Below are 21,066 nucleotides of genomic sequence, written 5' to 3' on the forward strand. Positions count from 1 at the left end.
TTCCCACAATCCCACATATCAACCATATCGCATCCCGCATTTCTGTGATATCACATTCCCGCAGTCCCGCAATATAGCAATCCTGCATCCCGCAGGTCTTGCAGTATCACGATAGCGGAGTCCCACCCCCTCAGTCTTGCATATCGGTCATGTCACATTCCCATAGTACCACATCCCACAGTCCCTCATATCAGCACATACTCACATTCCCACAGTCCTACATCCTACAGTCCCACATCCCGCAGTGCCGCAGTCCCACATATCGGCCATGTCGCATTCCCTTATCCCACAGTCTCGCATATTCACAGTCCCGCAGTTCCGCATATTCGCAGTCCCGCAACCCTGCAGTCCTACGATATTAGCAATCGACGATTGGTGGGGTAAAGGGGTTTATCACTATAAAAGCCTTGCGATTTGTAGATTTTATGATCTAGTGTAACATCATCGGGGGAGGCCAAAAAGGATTTACAAAGGAAATGCATGGAAAAACCAAGGCTGAGCAAACCCTTTTCTCTCCTCCACGTGGCAGTATGGAAGGTGATGTGGCTGCACGGGGGACATGTTTCACTCAGTTTCAGTGTTTTCAGGGATCCTATAGGGCCATTTCCAAATGACATGTGTCAGCACTCAAAGGGTGACATGTGGCAGTGATGACATCACCCCATGGATCGGTAGATGAATATTCCTCCGCTGATACTCCTTCTTGGCTGATGATTGTGATATGTGGGGGATCCTCCCAGATGCAATATGTCAGGGGTTATATTTTATAATGATTTTGCATTCGAAATATTGGCCAGAGCGGTAAAAAAAGTATCAAAGGTTTTCTGTGTTATAAAGGAAAGGCCCCCTTGGATAGTAGTGGAAAGCCTTAACGCCTAAAGGGCTAAGCACTTGGTTCAATCCCTTGGTCATATGAAGGAAGTAGTAGAAAGGGGGTGAAAGCATGAGGGCTTAAAGGGAAGTCAGAAGTCACTTATTTCGTCTTATTTCTGTGTTAAAGGCCCACACCCAACAAATTGGTTGTTACATCATAAAACACATCCCCAGGAGTATCATAGCGCCGAAAAGGATTGCGCAGAGCTTTAAAGTACATATGGGTCAGTAACTGGGGTGTTGAATGGAAGTATGGAGCATTCAAGACAGGTATGGGCACATTCAAGATAAGGCCCTCTCATAGCATGCATCCTGAGTCAGCGTCGAAGGAATTTAAGGGAGAATGGATAGTGAACCACGTCAACAACAGAAAATAGCATGATGACAGAGATGTGGCTTGATCAAAAGCCTTCATAGGAACCGCAAAGGACCTCTTGTTATAGACATATTTGGGCACTGCAACCCCAAAGTCATATGTCCATAAACCAAGGGCTCTTTAACCCCTAAAAGTGTTGTTTCATACCCTAAATGATCATGGTCAACTGATTACATCATTTACCAGAAGTTCCACCTGAAAAACCACTCAGAACTAGCCAAAACTGGACCATACTGACTGCTCCATGGTCAAGGTGCGATGCATACTGGCTGCTACACTAGCCAGGTGCGATGCATACTGAAAAGGCCTTTTATAGGGTGTGATGAGCGAGAATGGACAAATGGCAGAGACAGTTTGCTAAGTGGAAGCTCATGGAATCTTCCAGAAACTTCTCCCATGACACTTGCCTCTCTGAATTCATCCAGGGATGAGTAAGAGATCAATGAAATCTCCAAGTGGAACCAAGAAATATCAGTAGAATGACACTAATCAGAAACCCATAGCTAACTCACACCTTTGCAAGACATATATAAATGGATCCCTCATATGAGAGATCTGGAGGCTGGAAGTTTGTATTTTGTAAGGAAGTGTTGTTGGTTTATCTGTGAGAAGAGACATTGTATTGTTGGGTGATCTTGCTTTTCATGAGGTGAAGAGGGCTTTGATGCTGGGAGGATGATGCTGGATTAGACAGCTGGGTTGTAATCCTCTCTTCCACTATTAATAAATTTCTTTGATTTTTCCTCCATATAATCGTGTATTTGTGATCTTTTTATTTGTGAATGGAATTGTATGGTCAATGTATTTCTGATTTTGCATTGTTTATGATATTATAGATCGATATGCTTTGATGGTGTTTTCTTACTTTGACTCTACAGGTATTCTTTGAAGCGGGACAAGTAGGAGAGGAGTGGAAAGCTCTATCAAGGGAGAGATAAATCAAGCAAGGAGCCAAGCGGAAGATCCAGTCTAGTCCCCTTTGCTTCTCTCTTATCTATCATACATAAAGGAAATCGCAAATTGCTTTAATTGTTTGTTTCTAAGATAGCTACCCGTCTTAGTGGGACTAGCAGATCAAAAAGACACTAGTTTTCCCAGAAACAAAATGGCGACTCCACTGGGGAGCGAATGGTTTGTTTTTTGTCATTGTTGTTTGCTTTATAAACTACAGGCGGATCCCGAAGTTAGCTAGATAGCCTTTGAACCGCCTTTGCTATGCAATTACGAAGTAGATGAATGCTGCTTCAGTCAATCTCTAGGTTGGTTTATGAACTGAACATCTGACTTACAAGCATTCTAAGCGCCCTCATGGTAGCTCAATAACCTCTTGAGATCATACCCCTGTACTTTGCTTTTACTGTCCATCATAGCTCAGCCTAAATCACTGAACTTAGCTGCAAATTTTGAGCAAAAACCCAACTCAGTTTCGCTCCCTAACCCATCGCACTGTCTGTAACTGGAAGCCTGAATGCATCACACCTCCCATGTGTTGCAGGTGAGATGCATCCCTGTTTCCTTGAAGGACAGGTGCGATGACTGAGTGATACTGTTTCTCTCTTTGAAATTTGGTTTTTTCCTCCTTGTTTTCAGCTCTATTAAGTAGTTTTGCTGCTCATGATCAGTATCTCATTACTGAAGCCTCTTTCCTTTACATATTTTAGCCTCCATTGATTGGGATTTGTAAATGTTTTTATGTATTTGTCAATCATTTACAATCCTCCTTTGTCGAAAGTAGCTTAATCGAACTGTCGTTTTTGATGCAAAAAAGTGTCGTAACTGTCATTTTGAGTCAAAAAGAAGAGTGTCGTAAAGTCTTCCTCCTCTAGATAGTTGATTGTACTTTTGTCATTGTATTTGATTTGAATTGTTAATATTTGAAGTGTCGAAAGCAGTTTTCTATTCAAAATCGAAAAGTGTCATTTTAGTCTTCCTTTCATTTTTTGAAAAGAAATTGTCGAAATGTCGCTTTGAAGAAAATAGTTCAGATCTATACTTAGTTTTCCTTTTTGGCATTCTCACATTAAGGAAACGAAAAACAAATACATGCATGTGCATTTGCATTTAGACTGTGTGCGAAAATGATTTAGGAAAAGTGCATTTAGTGTGTGCTCTTTGCTCTTTGTTGAAAGAATCGTAATCTTCTTTCCTTAGTAGCTAGGATTTTCATTGCTAAAAGAAAATGAATGACTGTTTATCATTTTAGATTGCATATTTAGGAATTTTACATCTACATCACGCGGTGAACCTTGAAAGACAAACTTCTAAGCAATATCAACTCTAAAATAAATCTCAATCAACATAAAAACGCTTTGGAACTTAACACAACACATCTAGAAGTCTAGGCTAGAGACGTGTTCTGACGTCGTAAAACCTGGTAACTATTGTTTTCATTGAAGGTTGGGTGATTCCTCCTCTTTGATATGACAAGTGCTAGTACGGACTTGTGCTCCCCGTACCGTCGAGTATATATTGGGAGACCACAATAGGCTGATATCCTTTATCCATAGGAAGCCGTGTCTACCGCCCTATCGATCACAATGCACTAAACACAACATTTAGGAAGACTAACTGCCGTACATAAGTCCTTGGTAATTTCTCTTTAATTTATCACCAAGGTGTATTTTGCAGTTTTGCGATTGGTTTGGTAATCCCTCTGTCTAGATTTCCATAGTAGTCACTTTCATTCCTTTTCGACTCCTTAAAAGAAAAGGTCCATCTGAGCACTTGTCACTTCAGGCTCATTAAAAATAGAAGGCAACTAGAGTCACCTTTAGCTTTTTCTCGACTCTTAAAAATTGAAAAAACAAATTTGTGTCAAAATGTCATTAAAATTTATTTAAATCGGAATAACATCCCTGTTCCTTCATTGATCTTAGGTTGAGATAATGGAGTCCACCAATCAAGGAATCCCTCTTGGGGGAAATCCTAGTCCTTTCTCTTCTTGGGGAGATATTGGTGCTCCGTATATGGCTACATTGTCCCTTCCAATATATTCATCACTCCCTTAACATATGCTTAATTCACTTTTTATTTTTAATTTTTCATGTTTTCTCGAGTTTTCTTCTTTTGAGTATAATTATTCTATTACTTTCTTCTTTTGAGTATAATTATTCTATTACTTTCAAAGAACTTTGTGAGTGCATGTTAAATTTAATATATAATTTTTATGTTAAATTATTTGTAAAATAAAATGTTTTATTAAATTTATAGAATTTATATTTTGTGTGTGATTATTATGCTAATAGTTATGTTTATTTTTAAATAAAATTAGATTTTATTATTATTTAATTATCCATAATTGTTAAGTGTATGGTATGAATTTAACTTTGATAGAATATTTTAAAATCTTATTAGACTATACACAAATAAAAAATTGAAATTTATTTTTAAAATAGTTATGTTGTTTTTTTATTATTTAATTTGATTTAAATAATTAATTAATTATATCTTTGTTTTAGTATCTTTTTTAATTTTCAATTTTAACTAAAATGTGAATTTTTGGAAATAGATTTTTTTCATAAATGCCACTAACCAACCACTTACATATTTCCATAGACTTAATAAGTATTTTATACTTAATAAGTATTGTATAATTAGTTAATAAAAAATAGTGGATGGAATTTATTAATAAAAAAAGTAGCAAATGGAATATATTTGAAAATCTTGTATTATTTTAGTATTTTTTATTTTCCTTTTTAACCAAAAAAAAATTGGAGATAAAACTATTTCATTAACACCACTAACTAGCCACTTACAACATGTTTCGTAAGACTTAATAAGTATTTTGTAATTAGTTAATAAAAAATAATGGAGGGAATTTGTTAATTAAAATAAGTAGGAAATGAAATATATTTGTAACTCTTTTGTTATTTTAGTAAAAATAATTTAACCAAAATGAGAAATTTTGAAGATGGAACCATTTCATAAATGCTAATAACTAGCCACTTACAACATGTTTTCAAAGACTTGAACCCATTCCATTAAGGAAGCAAATTGTTCACCAAACCACTCAACTTAAGATCTTTTAAAATTATTTTAATACTTTATAGTCATTTAATTGATGTATTTTACAATTAGTTAGTAAAAAATAATGAAAGGATTTTTTTAATTAAAAAGAATAGAAAATAACATATATCTAAAATCCTATGTCTTTTAAATACTTTTAAGTATTTTATTATTAGTTAATAAAAATAGTATATAGTTCACGAGGCATTGGATAGAGAGTGATTGAGTGTTATGTTAAGGTACTCTTTGATGTGAAGTCATCGGTTTAATTCCCTGCCCTTGGGGTGATATGTTGGACATGATGAAGATGTAGTCCTGCTAAGCTTACAAAAGAAATAAAAAATAGTATATAAAATTTATTAATTAAAAAGTGAAATTGCTTCGAAACAACTAGTATTGTCTTTTAAATTATTTTAGGTAATTGAGTTGTGTAAGCATATACAAAAAATTCAAAGTTTCTATTTTAAATTATTTTAGGTAATTCAGTTGTGTAAGCACACACAACGATTTCAAGGTTTGTAGCCCTGCATATATAGAAATATAAATATATTTTGTAATATTTGTGTTGGTATAACTATTATTATTAGTTATTTAACAGATTTTGTCTACTAAATTATGAATTAACTAACTTAAGGATTTATTTTAAAATGATAATAAGTTAAAAATTTATACATTTTAAAAGAAACATGTGATAACAAGACTTTTAAATCACGAATTAACTAACTTAAGAATGCACTTTAAAATGATAATAAGCTAAAAATTTATACATTTAAAAAGAAACATGTAATAACAAGACTCCTAACCATTGAGATTTAGTCATATACATTTAAAAAAAACATGTAATAAGATTCTTAACCATGGAGATTTACCCCTAATTTATCATGGATGTTTGTTACACAATACCATTGGCCAATGCCATGTGTTATCATTACCACATGCTCAAAAAACCATAAATCATTTCGTATGACACTTGTTCATGTGACATTATTTTTTAGTATTGAATTTAATTAAAATGGAAAAACAAAAATGTGTATATTATTAAGCCAACTTACTTAAATTTAAATCTACTAAAATCTGAATCTTGTGCCATTATGTTGATTGTCAATTTTGTCCACCTATAACTTTATAAGGGTAGTTATAATCAAATTTAATATAACTAGTTTTGAAAACATTCTCACCACATCCTCATCATTTGAATCTATCTTACAATTTACATAACCATATTGTTTAATGAATAAAATAATAAAAATATAGTCATCCAAGATCCACGTTTGAAGTTAGTGATGTTTATATCTCTTCAATAAAATATGAGCTATACCTTTGTCTCACAAAAGTAGTTGTGATCAATAGGAAGTCTGCCAAGTTAAGGATGTGCGTGGAATAAAGGATGTCCAGAAGATGAGGGGGTACGTGTGTGAGAATGGGTTATGTTAAGGAAACTCATTGTTTTACTTTATTTTTTATTAATATATTTAATGACCAATTTTACATTAATTTTTCCTAATTTCAATTTCAATTAGAATGTATCTGATTTTCCAAGTAAATATGAGAATGGGTTATGTTAAGGAAACAAGTTGTTTTACTTTATTTTTTATCAATATATTAATGACCCATTTTACATTATTTTTTCTTAATTAAAATTTCAATTCTTAGAATGTACCTTATTTTCCAAGTAAATATCAGAATGGTTTATGTTAAGGAAGCAAGTTGTTTTACTTTATTTTTTATTAATATATTTAATGACTCATTTTACATTAATTTTTCCTAATTAAAATTTCAATTCTTAGAATGTAGCTGATTTTCCAAGTAAATATGTAAACTCCATATCTGAATGACTTATTGTATGTTCCATCTCCTCTGTTTATCAAGAACTTAAAAATTCAAGGCAATTTAATTGAGTGGAGAACTAAAGTAGAATATGCTATGAATAAATTGCTTTAAATAAAAATAGAAAAAAAATGAAACTATATGCCTTACCACAATTTTTTTAAACAATTTATTAGCTTAAAAATTCAAGGCAATTTAATTGAGTAGAGAACTTAAGTAGAATATACTATGAATAAATTGCTTTAAATAAAAATACAAAAAAATGAAACTATATGCCTTACCACAATTTTTTTTAAACAATTTATTAGACTTACAAAGAATGACAAATTAGAATATATTGATTCTTCACATTTTTAAATAGGCTACACCAATCTCGATCCATTTCAACTCCAAATCTACCAAGCTTAGTCTAGATTGAGTTGTTTCCCCCCTTTAATAAGGCTATAGTCCACATGAATACCATGGATTCTCAATACCATGGATCAATACCATGGATTCTCAATACCATGGATCAATACCATCTAGATTGGTTTACTTTCCCCCTTTAAATGGGTTATAGTCCACATAAATACCATCGGTCAATACCATGAATTCTCAATAGTGGGTCAATACCATCTAGATTGGTTTACTTTCCACTTTTAAATAGGTTATAGTCCACATGAACACCATGGTTTCTCAATACCATTGGTAAATTTTTTATTATTATCTTATTTTTATTTTTATTTTCATTTTGACCAATTTAAAATGTTTACATTACATTACATTAATCCTTTTATTTAATTTAATTTAACTAATTTATTTATTTTTATGTAATTTGAATTAGTCAGAATGTTAATGGTTAAGAGCATGTGCTTCCTCCTAAGAGGTCACAGGTTCAAAACCAGACGGGGGTAGAGTATGTATGCCTTGGTAGACTTAGCAGTCAAATCGCTGCACGGATGTGGGTCCCTTGTCCCACAAACAAGGGGGTCTCATACACCAATTTGGTGTCTGGCTTGGCTGTGACCTTAAAAATGGATATTATTATTATTATTAATATTATATTCAAAAATCTATACCATACTGGGTGATTAACTTATTGTATGTTCCAGATATACTTCAAAATTCAAGGCAATTGAATTGAGTAGAGAACTTGAGTATAATATGCTTTGAATAGATTGCATTAAATACAAATACACAAAATACAAAAGAATGAAACTATATGCCTTACCGCAATTTTTTACAAAAACAATTTATTAGATTTACAACAAATGACAAATTAAAATATATTGATCCTTCAAATTTTTAAATAGGCTACACCAATCTCAATCCATTTTAGCACCAAATCTACCAAGCTTCCTCTATATTGGTTTTCTTTCCACCTTTAAATATGCTATACTCCACAGGAATACCATGGGACAATACCATGGATTCTCAATACCATTGGCAATTTTTATTTTTATTATTATCTTATTTTTATTTTTATTTTTATTTTCATTTTGGCCCGATTTAAAATGTTTACATTACATTACATTAATCCTTTTATCTAATTTCAATTAACTAATTTATTTATTTTTATGTAATTTGAATTAGTCAAAATGTTAAACATTATATTAAAAAATCTATACCATACTCGTTGGAGAGTGCATTTTGGCGCAAAATTAAAATAAAAAATTAATAACTTCATATTTGAATGACTTATTGTATAACTCCAAACCTACCAATCTTCCTCTAGATTGGTTTAATTTACCCCTTTAAATAGGCTATACTCCACATGAATACCATGGGACAATACCATGGATTCTCAATACCATTAGCAATTTTTATTTTTATTATTATCTTATTTTTATTTTTATTTTCATTTTGGTTGTTTACATTACATTAATCCCTTTATCTAATTTAAATTAACTAATTTATTTATTTTTATGTAATTTGAATTAGTCAAAATGTTAAACATTGTATTAAAAAATCTATATCATACTCGTTGGAGAGTGCATTTTGGTGCAAAAATAATTTATTAGTTTTACAACAAATTACAAATTAAAATACATTGATTCTTCACATTTTTAAATAGGCTATTTCTTCACATTTTTAAATAGGCTACACCAATCTCCATTCATTTTAACTCCAAATCTACCAAGCTTCCGCTATACTGGTTTGCTTTCCTCATTTAAATAGGGTATACTCCACATGAATACCATGAGACAATACCATGGATTCTCAATACCATTGACAATATTTATTTTTATTTTTATCTTATTTTTATAACATTATTTTTATTTAATCTTTATTTTTATTTTCATTTTGACTAATTTAAAATGTTTAGAATACATTACATTAATCCTTTTATTTAATTTAATTTAACTAATTTATTTATTTTTATATAATTTGAATTAGTTAAAATGTTGAACATTATATTAGCAAATCTATACCATATCGGGTTGGAGAGTGCATGTCCAAGCAAAAATAAAATAAAAAATTAATAATTATAACCATCAATACAACATTTTTACTCACTCAAATTTCATAAAAAATAAAAATAAAATAAAATAAAATAGCAAAAATAAATTAATATAATTAAAATAAAAAGTTAATAATTATAACTATTAATGAAACATTTTGACTAAATTAAATTTCACAAAAAATAAAAATAAACTAAAATAACAAACATAAAATTAATATCATAATTTATAATTATAATTATAATTATAATTGATTATAATTAATAATTAAACTAGATGATCTTATCTTGGGATCTACCAAAATGTGGAGACATCAAATCTTTTGAGATGCAAACCTCTTTTAGAGTGAAAATAGATTTGATTCATAGATGTGGAGTTAAGATGGATCTAACCTTGGTTTACCATTTTTTTTAAAGTTAAAGTTCTATTACTTTCAATGTGCAAAATTACATCCCAAGTACATCATGATATACAAGCACCTCAAACCAACACATAGGAAGCTAGAGTACTATATCATCCACATAATAGACACCAAAAGCCCTTAAAAATACTACAATTGTTTCAAACATCACCATTAACAAGAGATCAAGAGAATACATGAGATAAGGCTTAGGAGTCAGACAAGGTCAATGGCTTCCTTCGCATTGGAGGTGACCCTCTAGATGAGCTATATGTATGCATCCAATATTGCCAAACAGTATTTTTGATGCCTCTGAGTCTTTCAAATATCATCCAGATATAAGACAATGCCATTCCCATCTTATCTTTTTCCTTTAGAGTGTCTTTAAGTACAGACTTCAATTCCCAATGCAAAGGAAAATGCAAGTATCAACTCCTTTGTCCCTTGGTGTGTCTAGCGTGAGGTTCTCATGCCACATTAGACTCTAGCTATCAAATTTATGCTCTAGTGTCAAGGGAAGTTGTTTCTTGGTAATGAGAGGTCGCTTCTTATGCCTAAGGTTGCCCACACAACCTGTCATTGGAGTTGTGTCTACCTCTCCCAGCCAGCCCTTATCTACATCTCATATATTGCTTGGCCATGACAAAAAAAGGTAAAAAGGGACAAAAGTATTTTCTACTTGAATGGTTGGAATTTATCCACACCCTATTTGAATATGCCAACTTTATTTTGGATTCAAGATTTCTTACAATTGATATAACTCTCTTGGATTTCATTGAGATCCATTTACATTGTTCCCCCAATTCAAACTCTAGCAAACATTTGTATCATTCTATTTTTGATCACTTTGTGGACATGATAATAGCGACTTGTATAAAATGATTTTGGATGGATTATAAGAATATCAATTTGAAGCCAAAATATGCATTTTTTGAACTCAAGGATGTTGAAAATCGGTGCAACAACCACTATAACATTAAGTATTTTCATTTTCCAAAATATCAAACAATAACCCATTTCCACCTTTCATGCAATTCTCTATATGGAAGGGTATAAATGTAGAATCATATGATTGGAAACTTCATTTCCATATTTGGTGTAGCTAATTAATTAACAAATTATTTTCACTTTCCAAATATCAAACATATCAGAATACTCTATACTAATGAATAGAATATTTATGCAATAAACCTATTAAATTGTGATTAGAATCAATAGAATATTCTTGCAAAATATTTATAAAATTACAATTACAATGTTAAGATATTTTATGTTAGGCCCCTATACTACTAGTGTAACCCCTTATTGTTATTAGTATAACCCACTTATTATATTGATGTACCCATGTAGTGCCCATATTGTTACTATTATGCCACATAGAAGCCCACCATTGTTACTGTTGTGCCCTACAATATTATTGTTATGTAGGCTTTGGTTGTATTGGGACCACTTAGACTCCTATATATAGAAATGAGGTATTTTCATTTGTATCATCCAAGAATTGTTCATTTATGTAATGTAAAGGAGGTTGCCCCCTCGAAGAGGCTGAATTCTAAGGCGTTGATCTATCTTTTCTATCTTTTCTTGAGCTGGTTTCATAACATTTGGTATCAAAGCTTTGGATTCTAGGGTTTCGCTGCTCCAAACAGGTCATCGTGGCATTTTCGCTATAACTTTTTTTCTGTGAAGTTTCAGAAGTCGCAAAAAAAAACCCATTTGAGAAGAAATCGCGCTGAACCTTGGGTCCGAATTTCAGAGCTTTTTGCGCGATATTTGCGGAGATATGATATGAGGAAGTTGGTCTTTTTGCAGACTCCTGAATTACATTCAAAACAGGTGACCTGGGGAAAATCGTCATAACTTTCTCTCTGAGCATCGGATTGAAATTTCGTAAGAAGTTACAGAAAGAGGACAGACTGCAGTTTCTGTTTATATATTTTTCAGAGTCAAAGGTTAAAACAGTGACACGTGGCACTTCATACAAGTTCGCTCTATTGAACTAATCTATAATCAGGTCACTGCGGGAGATTGTGCATAACTTTTTCTTGGAGAATCCAATTTGGATCAGACTTGTGGCATTGGAAAGAGGACACAGAGGGCTACTACAGGTCACAAGTTTAGAACTTAAAGATCCGAAAGTACAGATTTACAGTCGTTTCAAGGTAGAGCTCCTAAAATCAAGAAAAAGCAAGATGAGGAAGTTTGATGGCAAGGATCCGGTAAATTGGATACTTCAAATGGAGCAATATTTTGATATACATGGTGTACAACTGTTACAAAAGGTATGTATTGCATCTTCATATTTAGAACCAGATCAATTTTTATGGTACAAAGGGCTTTGTTCTCGTAAAAAACTTGTTACGTGGTCAATTTTCACGGAGGAAATGATAGCACATTATGAGGATATAAAGAGCAACACCTTCTTTAGAGCAACACCACAACAATTGGAAAGAGTAAAAGGGCTTTGTGACATAATGGAAAGCAAAATTATGGAAACCAGGAAGCATACCCCTCACAACTATAAAGATGGAAGTGTTGTTTCTCCCAGCTTTCCACAACCTACAAGGGTTACACCACAACAATTGGAAGAAAAAAGAGAAAAGGGGCTTTGTTACAATTGTGATAGCAAATGCACTAAAGGTCATAGGTGTGCTGAGAAGAAATTATTTTACATAGAATATGAAGAGGAGGAAGAAAAGGATCAAGAAACATCAAAAGAAGAGGATATACGTCAGGACACCACCCTAGAGAAAGAAGAAATGAATCAGACCATATCTTGTAAAGCATTGGCAAGAATTACCACTCCTCAAACTCTCAAGATAGAAGGACATATCAAGAAGAAAAAGGTGCAAGAAGTGAAAGATCACATCGAGAAAGAAGAAATGAATCCAACCATATCTTGTAATTCAATGGATGAAATTACCACTCCTCAAACTATCAAGATAGAAGGACACATCAAGAAGAAAAATGTTCAAGAAGTGAAAGATCACATCGAGCATCAAGAAATGAATCCGACCATATCTTGTAAAGGACTGGAAGAAATTACCACTCCTCAAAAGATAGAAGGACATATCAAGAAGAAAAAGGTTCAAGTAGAGAAAGATCATATCGAGCATCAACAACAAGTTCTCCAACTTTTAAAGGATAACGCCACTTCGGTGCAAAATCAAATGAAACAACAGGTAGATCAACATCGTAATGAAAAATGTTTTGATGTGAGTGATTGGGTATTTTTACTGCTACATCTCAAGCAAGCTATTTATGAGAAGGAAATGTTGGCAATACTACATGCACTTAAAAAATGGCTACCTTACCGAATGGGAAGACGCTTCAAGGATGAGGATGTGGAAGCATTGTTTTGTGCTATTTATATTATCCAACCAAATTGGATAAACGAAGCAACAGATGAATGGAAGAAGAACGAAGACGTATGGCCACTTATTCAAAAGTTGCAAAAGATCCCAATTCAAGCAATATTGCCAGAAATTGAAGAGGAAGGAAAAATCATATTGGAACCTGGAGCAGTCACAGAAACAAGAACCCGACAACTACGAAATCGATCAATTTTAGAGTATCTCATCAAGTGGAAGAACTTACCTGCTGAATATTCCACATGGGAGGACAAGAATTTTATATAGAAGCATCAAGAACTACTCAAGCGTTGAGGACAACGCTTTTTGAAGGAGAGGGGCATGTTAGGCCCCTATACTACTAGTGTAACCCCTTATTGTTATTAGTATAACCCACTTATTATATTGATGTACCCATGTAGTGCCCATATTGTTACTATTATGCCACATAGAAGCCCACCATTGTTACTGTTGTGCCCTACAATATTATTGTTATGTAGGCTTTGGTTGTATTGGGACCACTTAGACTCCTATATATAGAAAGGAGGTATTTTCATTTGTATCATCCAAGAATTGTTCATTTATGTAATGTAAAGGAGGTTGCCCCCTCGAAGAGGCTGAATTCTAAGGCGTTGATCTATCTTTTCTATCTTTTCTTGAGCTGGTTTCATAACATTTTATATGTTGTGATTCTTCTAGAATTTATGCCTTACGCATTTCCTTTGCAACATTTGGTGCAATTGCTAGTATAAATAATATTATTAAGAACCAACATAGATCCATCTCAACTAAGGATCCAAGAAATGAGACCAAACAAAATGACTAGCAATAATAGAGGAAAGATAGTGCACGATTCTTTTAAGTTTTTTATTATTGTATTTTCTTTGACATGATTGACACAAAATATATGTTTAATATTTTATGACCAATTCAATTTTTTTTAGACCATTTATTAAACGAGATACAATGGGATTAAATTAAAGAGGGGGGGGGGGGGGTGGAGAGAGAGAGAGAGAAAGAGAGAGTGTGTGTGACGGGAGGAGAGAGAGGGAGAGAGGGAAAGGAAAAGACAGAGGAGGGGAGGGAGAGAAGGAGAGAGGGAGAGAGAGAAGGAGATATGAATTTGGAGGGGGAGCGAGAGGGAGGAAAGAACAAAGACATAAAGAGATAGAGTTGGAGAGAGAGAGAGAGAGAGGGAGTGACAAGGAAGAGATGGAGAGAGAGTGAGGGAGAGAGGGTTGGAGGGAAGATAGAGAAAAGGAGTGGAGAGGGATAGGGAGAGAAGGGGAAGAGAGAGAGAGACACATGAATGGACAGGAGAGAGAGAAGAAGAGAGGGAGGGAGATAGTGATAGATTTGAAGGGAATAAAGAGAGAGAGAGATTGGGGGTGAGAGACAAAGGGAGAGAAAGGAAGAGAGAGGACTCAAGGGAGAGAAGGAGAGAAAGGGGGAAGAAAGAAGAAAGACATATAGTGAGAAAGGTGGAGAGAGAGGAGTGACAAGGGAGAGATGGAGAGAGAGTGAGGGAGAGAGGAGAGCGGGAAGGAAGAGATAGAGGGAGAGAAGGGGAAGAGGGAGAGGCAGAGAGGAAGAGGAAATGATATATATATATATATATATATGGAGAGAGTGTGTATGTTTGGGGGGTGAGATAGAGATAGAATAAGAAAGAGACACATATATATAGATATTATATATTATTATATAACCAACCTGGATCCATCTTAACCTAGATCTATAAGCACCAAGAGGGATCAAATCTTCTGAGGTGCAAACCTTTCTTCAAGTTTTACACTAAAAAAAGGTTTACACCTCAATTTGATCCCTCTCAACGCTTGATAGATCCAGGGTTAAAATGGATCTTGACTGCTATTATATATATCAAATTACATTACATTATAACATACGAATATAACAAAATAATATTAATTTCAATTATTTTACATATGTCATGAGCACAAGGAATATCCATAATATTACATATATTTTTATTATTAATAAATTATAATTTTATATATATATATATATATATATATATATATATAAATTTTTATATTCAAAAAATACAAATATATATAATTTAATTATTTATATTTAAATTTTGGAGATGTAATTTTGTTGGGAGTATTATTTTTTAAATTATATATATATATATATATATATATATTTTAAAATTATTTACATTTAAATTTTGGAGATGTAATTTTACTAGGAGTATTATTTTTTTATTATTTACCATGTATTTTTAAATATAAAGAGATTTAATGTTTTGAAATATTTTTGGGTATTGAAATTGTGTAGGTTAGAAATTTGTAATTTGGTATTAAATTTCAAATAAAATTAACTTGAAAATATATTCTAAGAAGAATGAAAACATAAAGGAGTTAGATTAAGTATACATTGAAGCTATATTAATGATATTTTTGATTTTGAATGGAAGAATGATTTGCTCACCAAGGGGACAGTGTCTAGTCTAATGTAATGTTGGATGGTAGAACAATTTTCTCACAAGTGAGATATTGTTACCAAGATTATTAGGTTGGATCTAGTTATAATGTTGAACAGAAGAATGATATGCCCATGAGTGAGAAGCTGTCACTAAGATTATGTAAAACTCTATCTAGCCATAACGCCTTGTAAAACAATAGTTATCTCTACAGATAACTTTTACCCTAACCTCTCCCCTAATTAATAACTCAATGGAGACTAAACCCCACACAAACCAACTAAACTTATAATAACTCAATTGTTAAACCAACAATGAGGACAACTGTCATTGACTACTATCCCCAAATGCATCATCATACTACTTGGAATTACTCCATCAATAATTGTAACAAGCAAGGTTTCACTTCTACCAGATACCTTTAAACCTTGAGCAATTAACATGTTTCCTTACAATTTTAAAACATATTCCAAATTTTCCTAATATTTAAACATACCGGTAACTACTCTAATAATATAATTATACATTTCTAACCATGTAATACATTTTTAACAATGTAAATACAAGAAATTTTATGTCTAAACAAGTTACAATTTGCATCAATAAAATTCACGCCATCCTACAAAATTGTGACCTTATAGATAAAGCATCAAGATTCTCTACGTACAGTAAATTATACTCCCGTTTAGGCGGTACATAAAGTTATTAAAATATTACTTAAAGCCTATCGGTCCAGGGGATTTTTGGTACCACCAAATGTCAAGGTACTAGCATACCCAGCTTTCGGGCAAGGTGGCCGTGAAAACGTTATGCTAACTATTCTTAAATCCACGCCTAGTGTGTGAAGGAAATATGTGTATGAGTTCACATGTATTCAATGTGACCTGACAAATGCATTCATATCTTTCCAATTACCAAATGAAGCCATCCAACTTTCTGTCAAATTACAGAGACCTAACTGTTCTAGGGTATGACTGACAAATGCATTCCGCGTGACTTGACAAATGCATTCCGTGTGTTCTGTTAAAATACCAAATTACACAGACCTCTCAGCTCGACTGGTATCATTGAAGAATACAGAGGCTGTCTATAATAGAAATACAGTTTTTCCAAAATTAATGTCCATGTATTTCTCTAATTTCGTGAATTCATATGGGTCGTAATTCCTCCAGTTTTGTTAAACCCGAGTAGGATATTGGGAGCCTGCATTAACCCTAGCTTCTCTGTTCCACACTCTTTTCTCCTTTTTTCTCTCGACCTCATTTCTGCATTTCGATCCCTTTGGCCTGCTGCGGAAATGTTCAAAAACAGGTTACAAGAGTACGCCCAGAAGACTTCTTTGCCTTTGCCAGTTTACACGACCGTAAATGAAGGCCAAGACCATCTTCCTGAGTTCAAGTGCAGCGTGACAGTGAACGGCGCACGATATGATTCGCCTCCAGGATTCAAATATAAGAAGGAAGCAGAGAATGCCGCCGCTCAGGTAGCGGTTGAAGATTTGCATAAGCTGGGGTTGGATATCCACTTTAAAGTAAGATTGACTTCCAGCCAAATGCCCAAAATGTTTTCAAGGGCCATGGAATATGCTGTATCTGATTTATGCGATTTACCCGGTAACCCAAAAAATGTTTCTGTTCTGTTCTGGGCCTCTGGCAAATTCTCTGTTTTAGTAGAATTAAATTTTGAACATTTTCCTCTGCCAAAGTATGGATATGGCTTGTTTTATATTATACTGCTCAGTACTCTTTCGGCAGAGTATTTACCATAATGATATCTGAATATCTTTATTTATGCATTTGCCGCAATGATAACTGAACATTTTCCTCTGCCATTTTGTGGGAGCATGGAAATGGCTTTTTGTTATATATTATACTGCTCGGTACTCATTCGGCACAGCATGTGCCACAATGATATCTGAACATCCTTATTTATGCACGTGCCGCAATGATATCTGAACATTTTCCTCTGCCATTTTGTGGAAGAATGGAGATGGCTTCTTGTTATATATTATACTGTTCAGTACTCGTTTGGCGCAGTATGTGCCACAATGATATCTGAACATCCTTAACTATGCATGTGCCGCAATGATATCTGGACGTTTTCCTCTGCCATTTTGTGGAAGCACGGAGATGGCTTCTTGTTAGATATTATACTGTTCAGTACTCCTTAGGTAGCCAAAATGATATATGAACATCCTTATTTATGATGCATGTGCCACAATGATAGCTGAAAATTCTTATTTATGGGCCATTTATGATGCATGTGCCACAATGATAGCTGAAAATCCTTATTTATGGGCCACAATGATATCTGAACATGCCATGTCACTTTGTGGAAGCATGGAGATAGCTTCTTGTTATATATTATACTGTTTTTCTCTCCGAGTCAGTATCAGGTGGTCTTCTCATAGAATGGAAACTTTAGATGCATATATAAGCACCTGGGTCCTAGTTGATCCAGAACATGTCATAATGAGCTAGATGTAATGAGTTCCATTTGATGGTCAAGTGGTGAACAAGTCTTAGCATGCATCCTCGAACACTCGAGGCCTTTGTCAATCTGGTAAAGAGTTTGTTCATTCATTACCAAATCTAATGAGTTTGAATATGCTGGAGGGTTGTAAATTTGTCTGTGTTATTTTTGATGACCAAGCAGGAGACAAGACTACTCAAGAACGTGCTCAGCGAGGTTGCTGTAAAAAAGAGCATTCCACTTCCTACTTATCAATTTACAAAGGAAGGAATCGCACACTGCCCAACTTTTACAGCAACTGTAGTGATTAACGGGGAGTCGTACACCGGAGCTCCTGGAAACAATAAGAAGGAGGCTGCAAGAAACGCTGCATATGAAGCAATCCGATCAATTCGCACCCAAGATTGTGAGTTGCTGTTGATAGAAGACAAATTATTTGCATTCTCCTTAGTTATCTCTATGTAATTTGTAATATTGTTAGTTTCCTTCTCTCCATTGTGCTATTTAGATTTGTTGATGCCACTGATCCATTAGATTCTCTTTTCAGGCAATTCTTTTCCACAGATTGAAATTCATGATCAAACCAAACAAAACAATGATTCTGAGCAGGAATTCAAGGTCACCAATGCTGTAGCAAAGATACCTACTGATAACAGTACATCTAATAATCAACTATTGGTAGGAACGGGTTCTCATTCAGCTGAAAATACAGAAAAGTTGAACGTTAGGGATGTTCCTACTTTTCCAGAAAAGATGAATGTGGAGAACCCATGTGAAGTTGGAGGGGCTTCAGAAAAATCAATGGTGAAGGATTCGGGTGAAGTTGAAAATGGTAAGCCAAGTATAAATGATGCAAATCCAGGTTTAGCACCTGTAGAAAAGCCTCAACAGGATCCTATACTGGTCGAACAACATGGATTGAAAGAGAAAATGACAGACCTCATTCAAACTAAGGAACATGGATTTAAGCAGCCTGAAGGGATGCAACAAGGCAGTCAAGAGGTTGTTTTAACAGAATCGATTGTCAAGAGGATTAGAAGTGAACATGAGGATGCTGAACATATGTCTGAGAGAAAGAAAAAACTTAAAAAGAAGAACAAGGCCAAAATGAGGAAGAGCGATGGCACAGCTTGACGCAGCCAAGAGAGTTCATTTTCAGTCTGCCTGGCAATGGTACGTGACAATACAGAATTTATTCATATTTTACAAATCTCTGATTTTATTTTAACTCTTGTTATATTTCATTAGATTGGATTTTATAACTTATAAGTCTGTTGGCCTGCTCTCATAATTGAAAGATAAAGTAAAGCAACTTTTACATTATGTCAATGGCCTTTATGTTTTAAAATTTTGAAAATATCTAGGAGATGTTTCCTAGTAGTTTTACATGTACGTTTTCATGTTGAAAACCTTTCTGATTCCTTGTTTGTCACATGCAATTTATTTTGGAATTTGAAAGCTGCAATCACAATAAACATACTGAAAGATTTTCAAAAATAAGCACAAATGACTACAAGTGAAACTTTGGCCAAAATAACCAAATCTGAAAAATCAACAAGAAGCTCAAACTAAGCCGAGTGTAAGTTGTAAATTGTTACCATGAGGTTTCTAATTAATTGAGGCTATTTCCCTAAGTTTTATTTTTTAATCTTTCACTAAGAACACAACTTATACACATTGGGATACAAAACTTTATCACTTCCCTTTTGGCACACATGTTGAGGCAATGAACAAAAAAACCAGTTCTCCCTAGCTTCAATTTAGCCTGGTTCACATGTGCCAACCTTTTCCATGCTTATGCTTATCCTTTGGCATGAGATTTGAGGAGGTTGTTGAACATTAGGTTGACTGGATGGCACCTTAGGGTTTTGACCCTCCATCTCATCCACCATGTCCACTCATGCATACATGCCTAGGTGGTCATGAGGACATACTCCTTACATAACCTTGTTCACACCTTACACATTTGAATCGAGTATTGATGGTTTGACTTGGTCAAAGGAGGTCCACTTGCATGATTTTGATGTGGACTCATTTCCACAAGGAGCACATGGTTTTGACCCTCCATCTCATCCACCATATCCACTCATGCATACATGCCTAGGTGGTGCGTTCCACTATGAGGACATACCCGGCAGTGTATGTCCCAGAGATCCCATTTTCATTTTAGAAAGTGCCTACCCCATTGACTAGGCAATTTCTATTATGTTATTGAGGTATTTATTTCGTGGAACACCTTGCACAAGAACTTGCTTTCTGAAGGAAGGAAGAGTTCTTGACTGGGTTTTCCCCTACGCAGGGGTTTTGCCTCGGCTGCGTGCTTATATCTCGTGTCCTCTTTTATTTATTGATTGACATTAGTCTTGATGATAAGAATAAATTGAAAGAAGAAAAACTAATAATGAAACATGACAAGATAATGTCATAATACGAGAAATCAATAAACTTGCCACCCAATTGGATTTCTCAACATGTTATCAGAGCTATGGTGAAATAAGGTTGAAGATCACCTTATTGGCAAGAAGGAAATACAATTACTCCCTGACCTATACATTGAAGACAACTAAAGGAAAACACCAACTCTTGAGGTCCGATCTCCCGATTCAAGAAGGCACAGAAAAGGTCCGAAGAAAGTACAAGAATATAATCATTTACAAGGTTCAACCACCTCAAAACCAACGGAGACATGATCACTGTGATAAAGGATAAAGAATCCAAGAACATATCGAAGAAAGAAAGAAGTCATTAAAATATCAAAGAAGCAATGTGCATCAGTAGAAATCCTTTAGAACCTGTAGCAACTTCTCCATTATTATCATAGAAGGATACAAAGGTCATGATGGCAGCGATATGGATATTGTTCCTCAGTTTATGAA

The 21,066-nt window shown here is 34.0% G+C and overlaps 1 protein-coding gene across 1 annotated transcript; it reads left to right on the forward strand.

Moving 5' to 3' along the window:
* The first annotated feature begins 16,489 nt into the window (after positions 1-16,489).
* On the forward strand, positions 16,490-19,337 carry LOC149148038 (uncharacterized). Its single transcript, XM_089437817.1, has 3 exons — positions 16,490-17,249; positions 18,374-18,596; positions 18,738-19,337. The coding sequence occupies exons 1-3, from the start codon at positions 17,016-17,018 to the stop codon at positions 19,322-19,324; spliced, it is 1,044 nt and encodes a 347-aa protein (XP_089293943.1). The 5' UTR covers positions 16,490-17,015; the 3' UTR covers positions 19,325-19,337.
* The last annotated feature ends 1,729 nt before the right edge of the window (positions 19,338-21,066 follow it).

This window comes from Pinus tabuliformis, chromosome 9 (genome assembly GCF_031772625.1).
Source record: "Pinus tabuliformis cultivar Carrire ecotype Pingquan chromosome 9, CPIR1, whole genome shotgun sequence".
NCBI classification, from domain to species: domain Eukaryota; kingdom Viridiplantae; phylum Streptophyta; class Pinopsida; order Pinales; family Pinaceae; genus Pinus; species Pinus tabuliformis.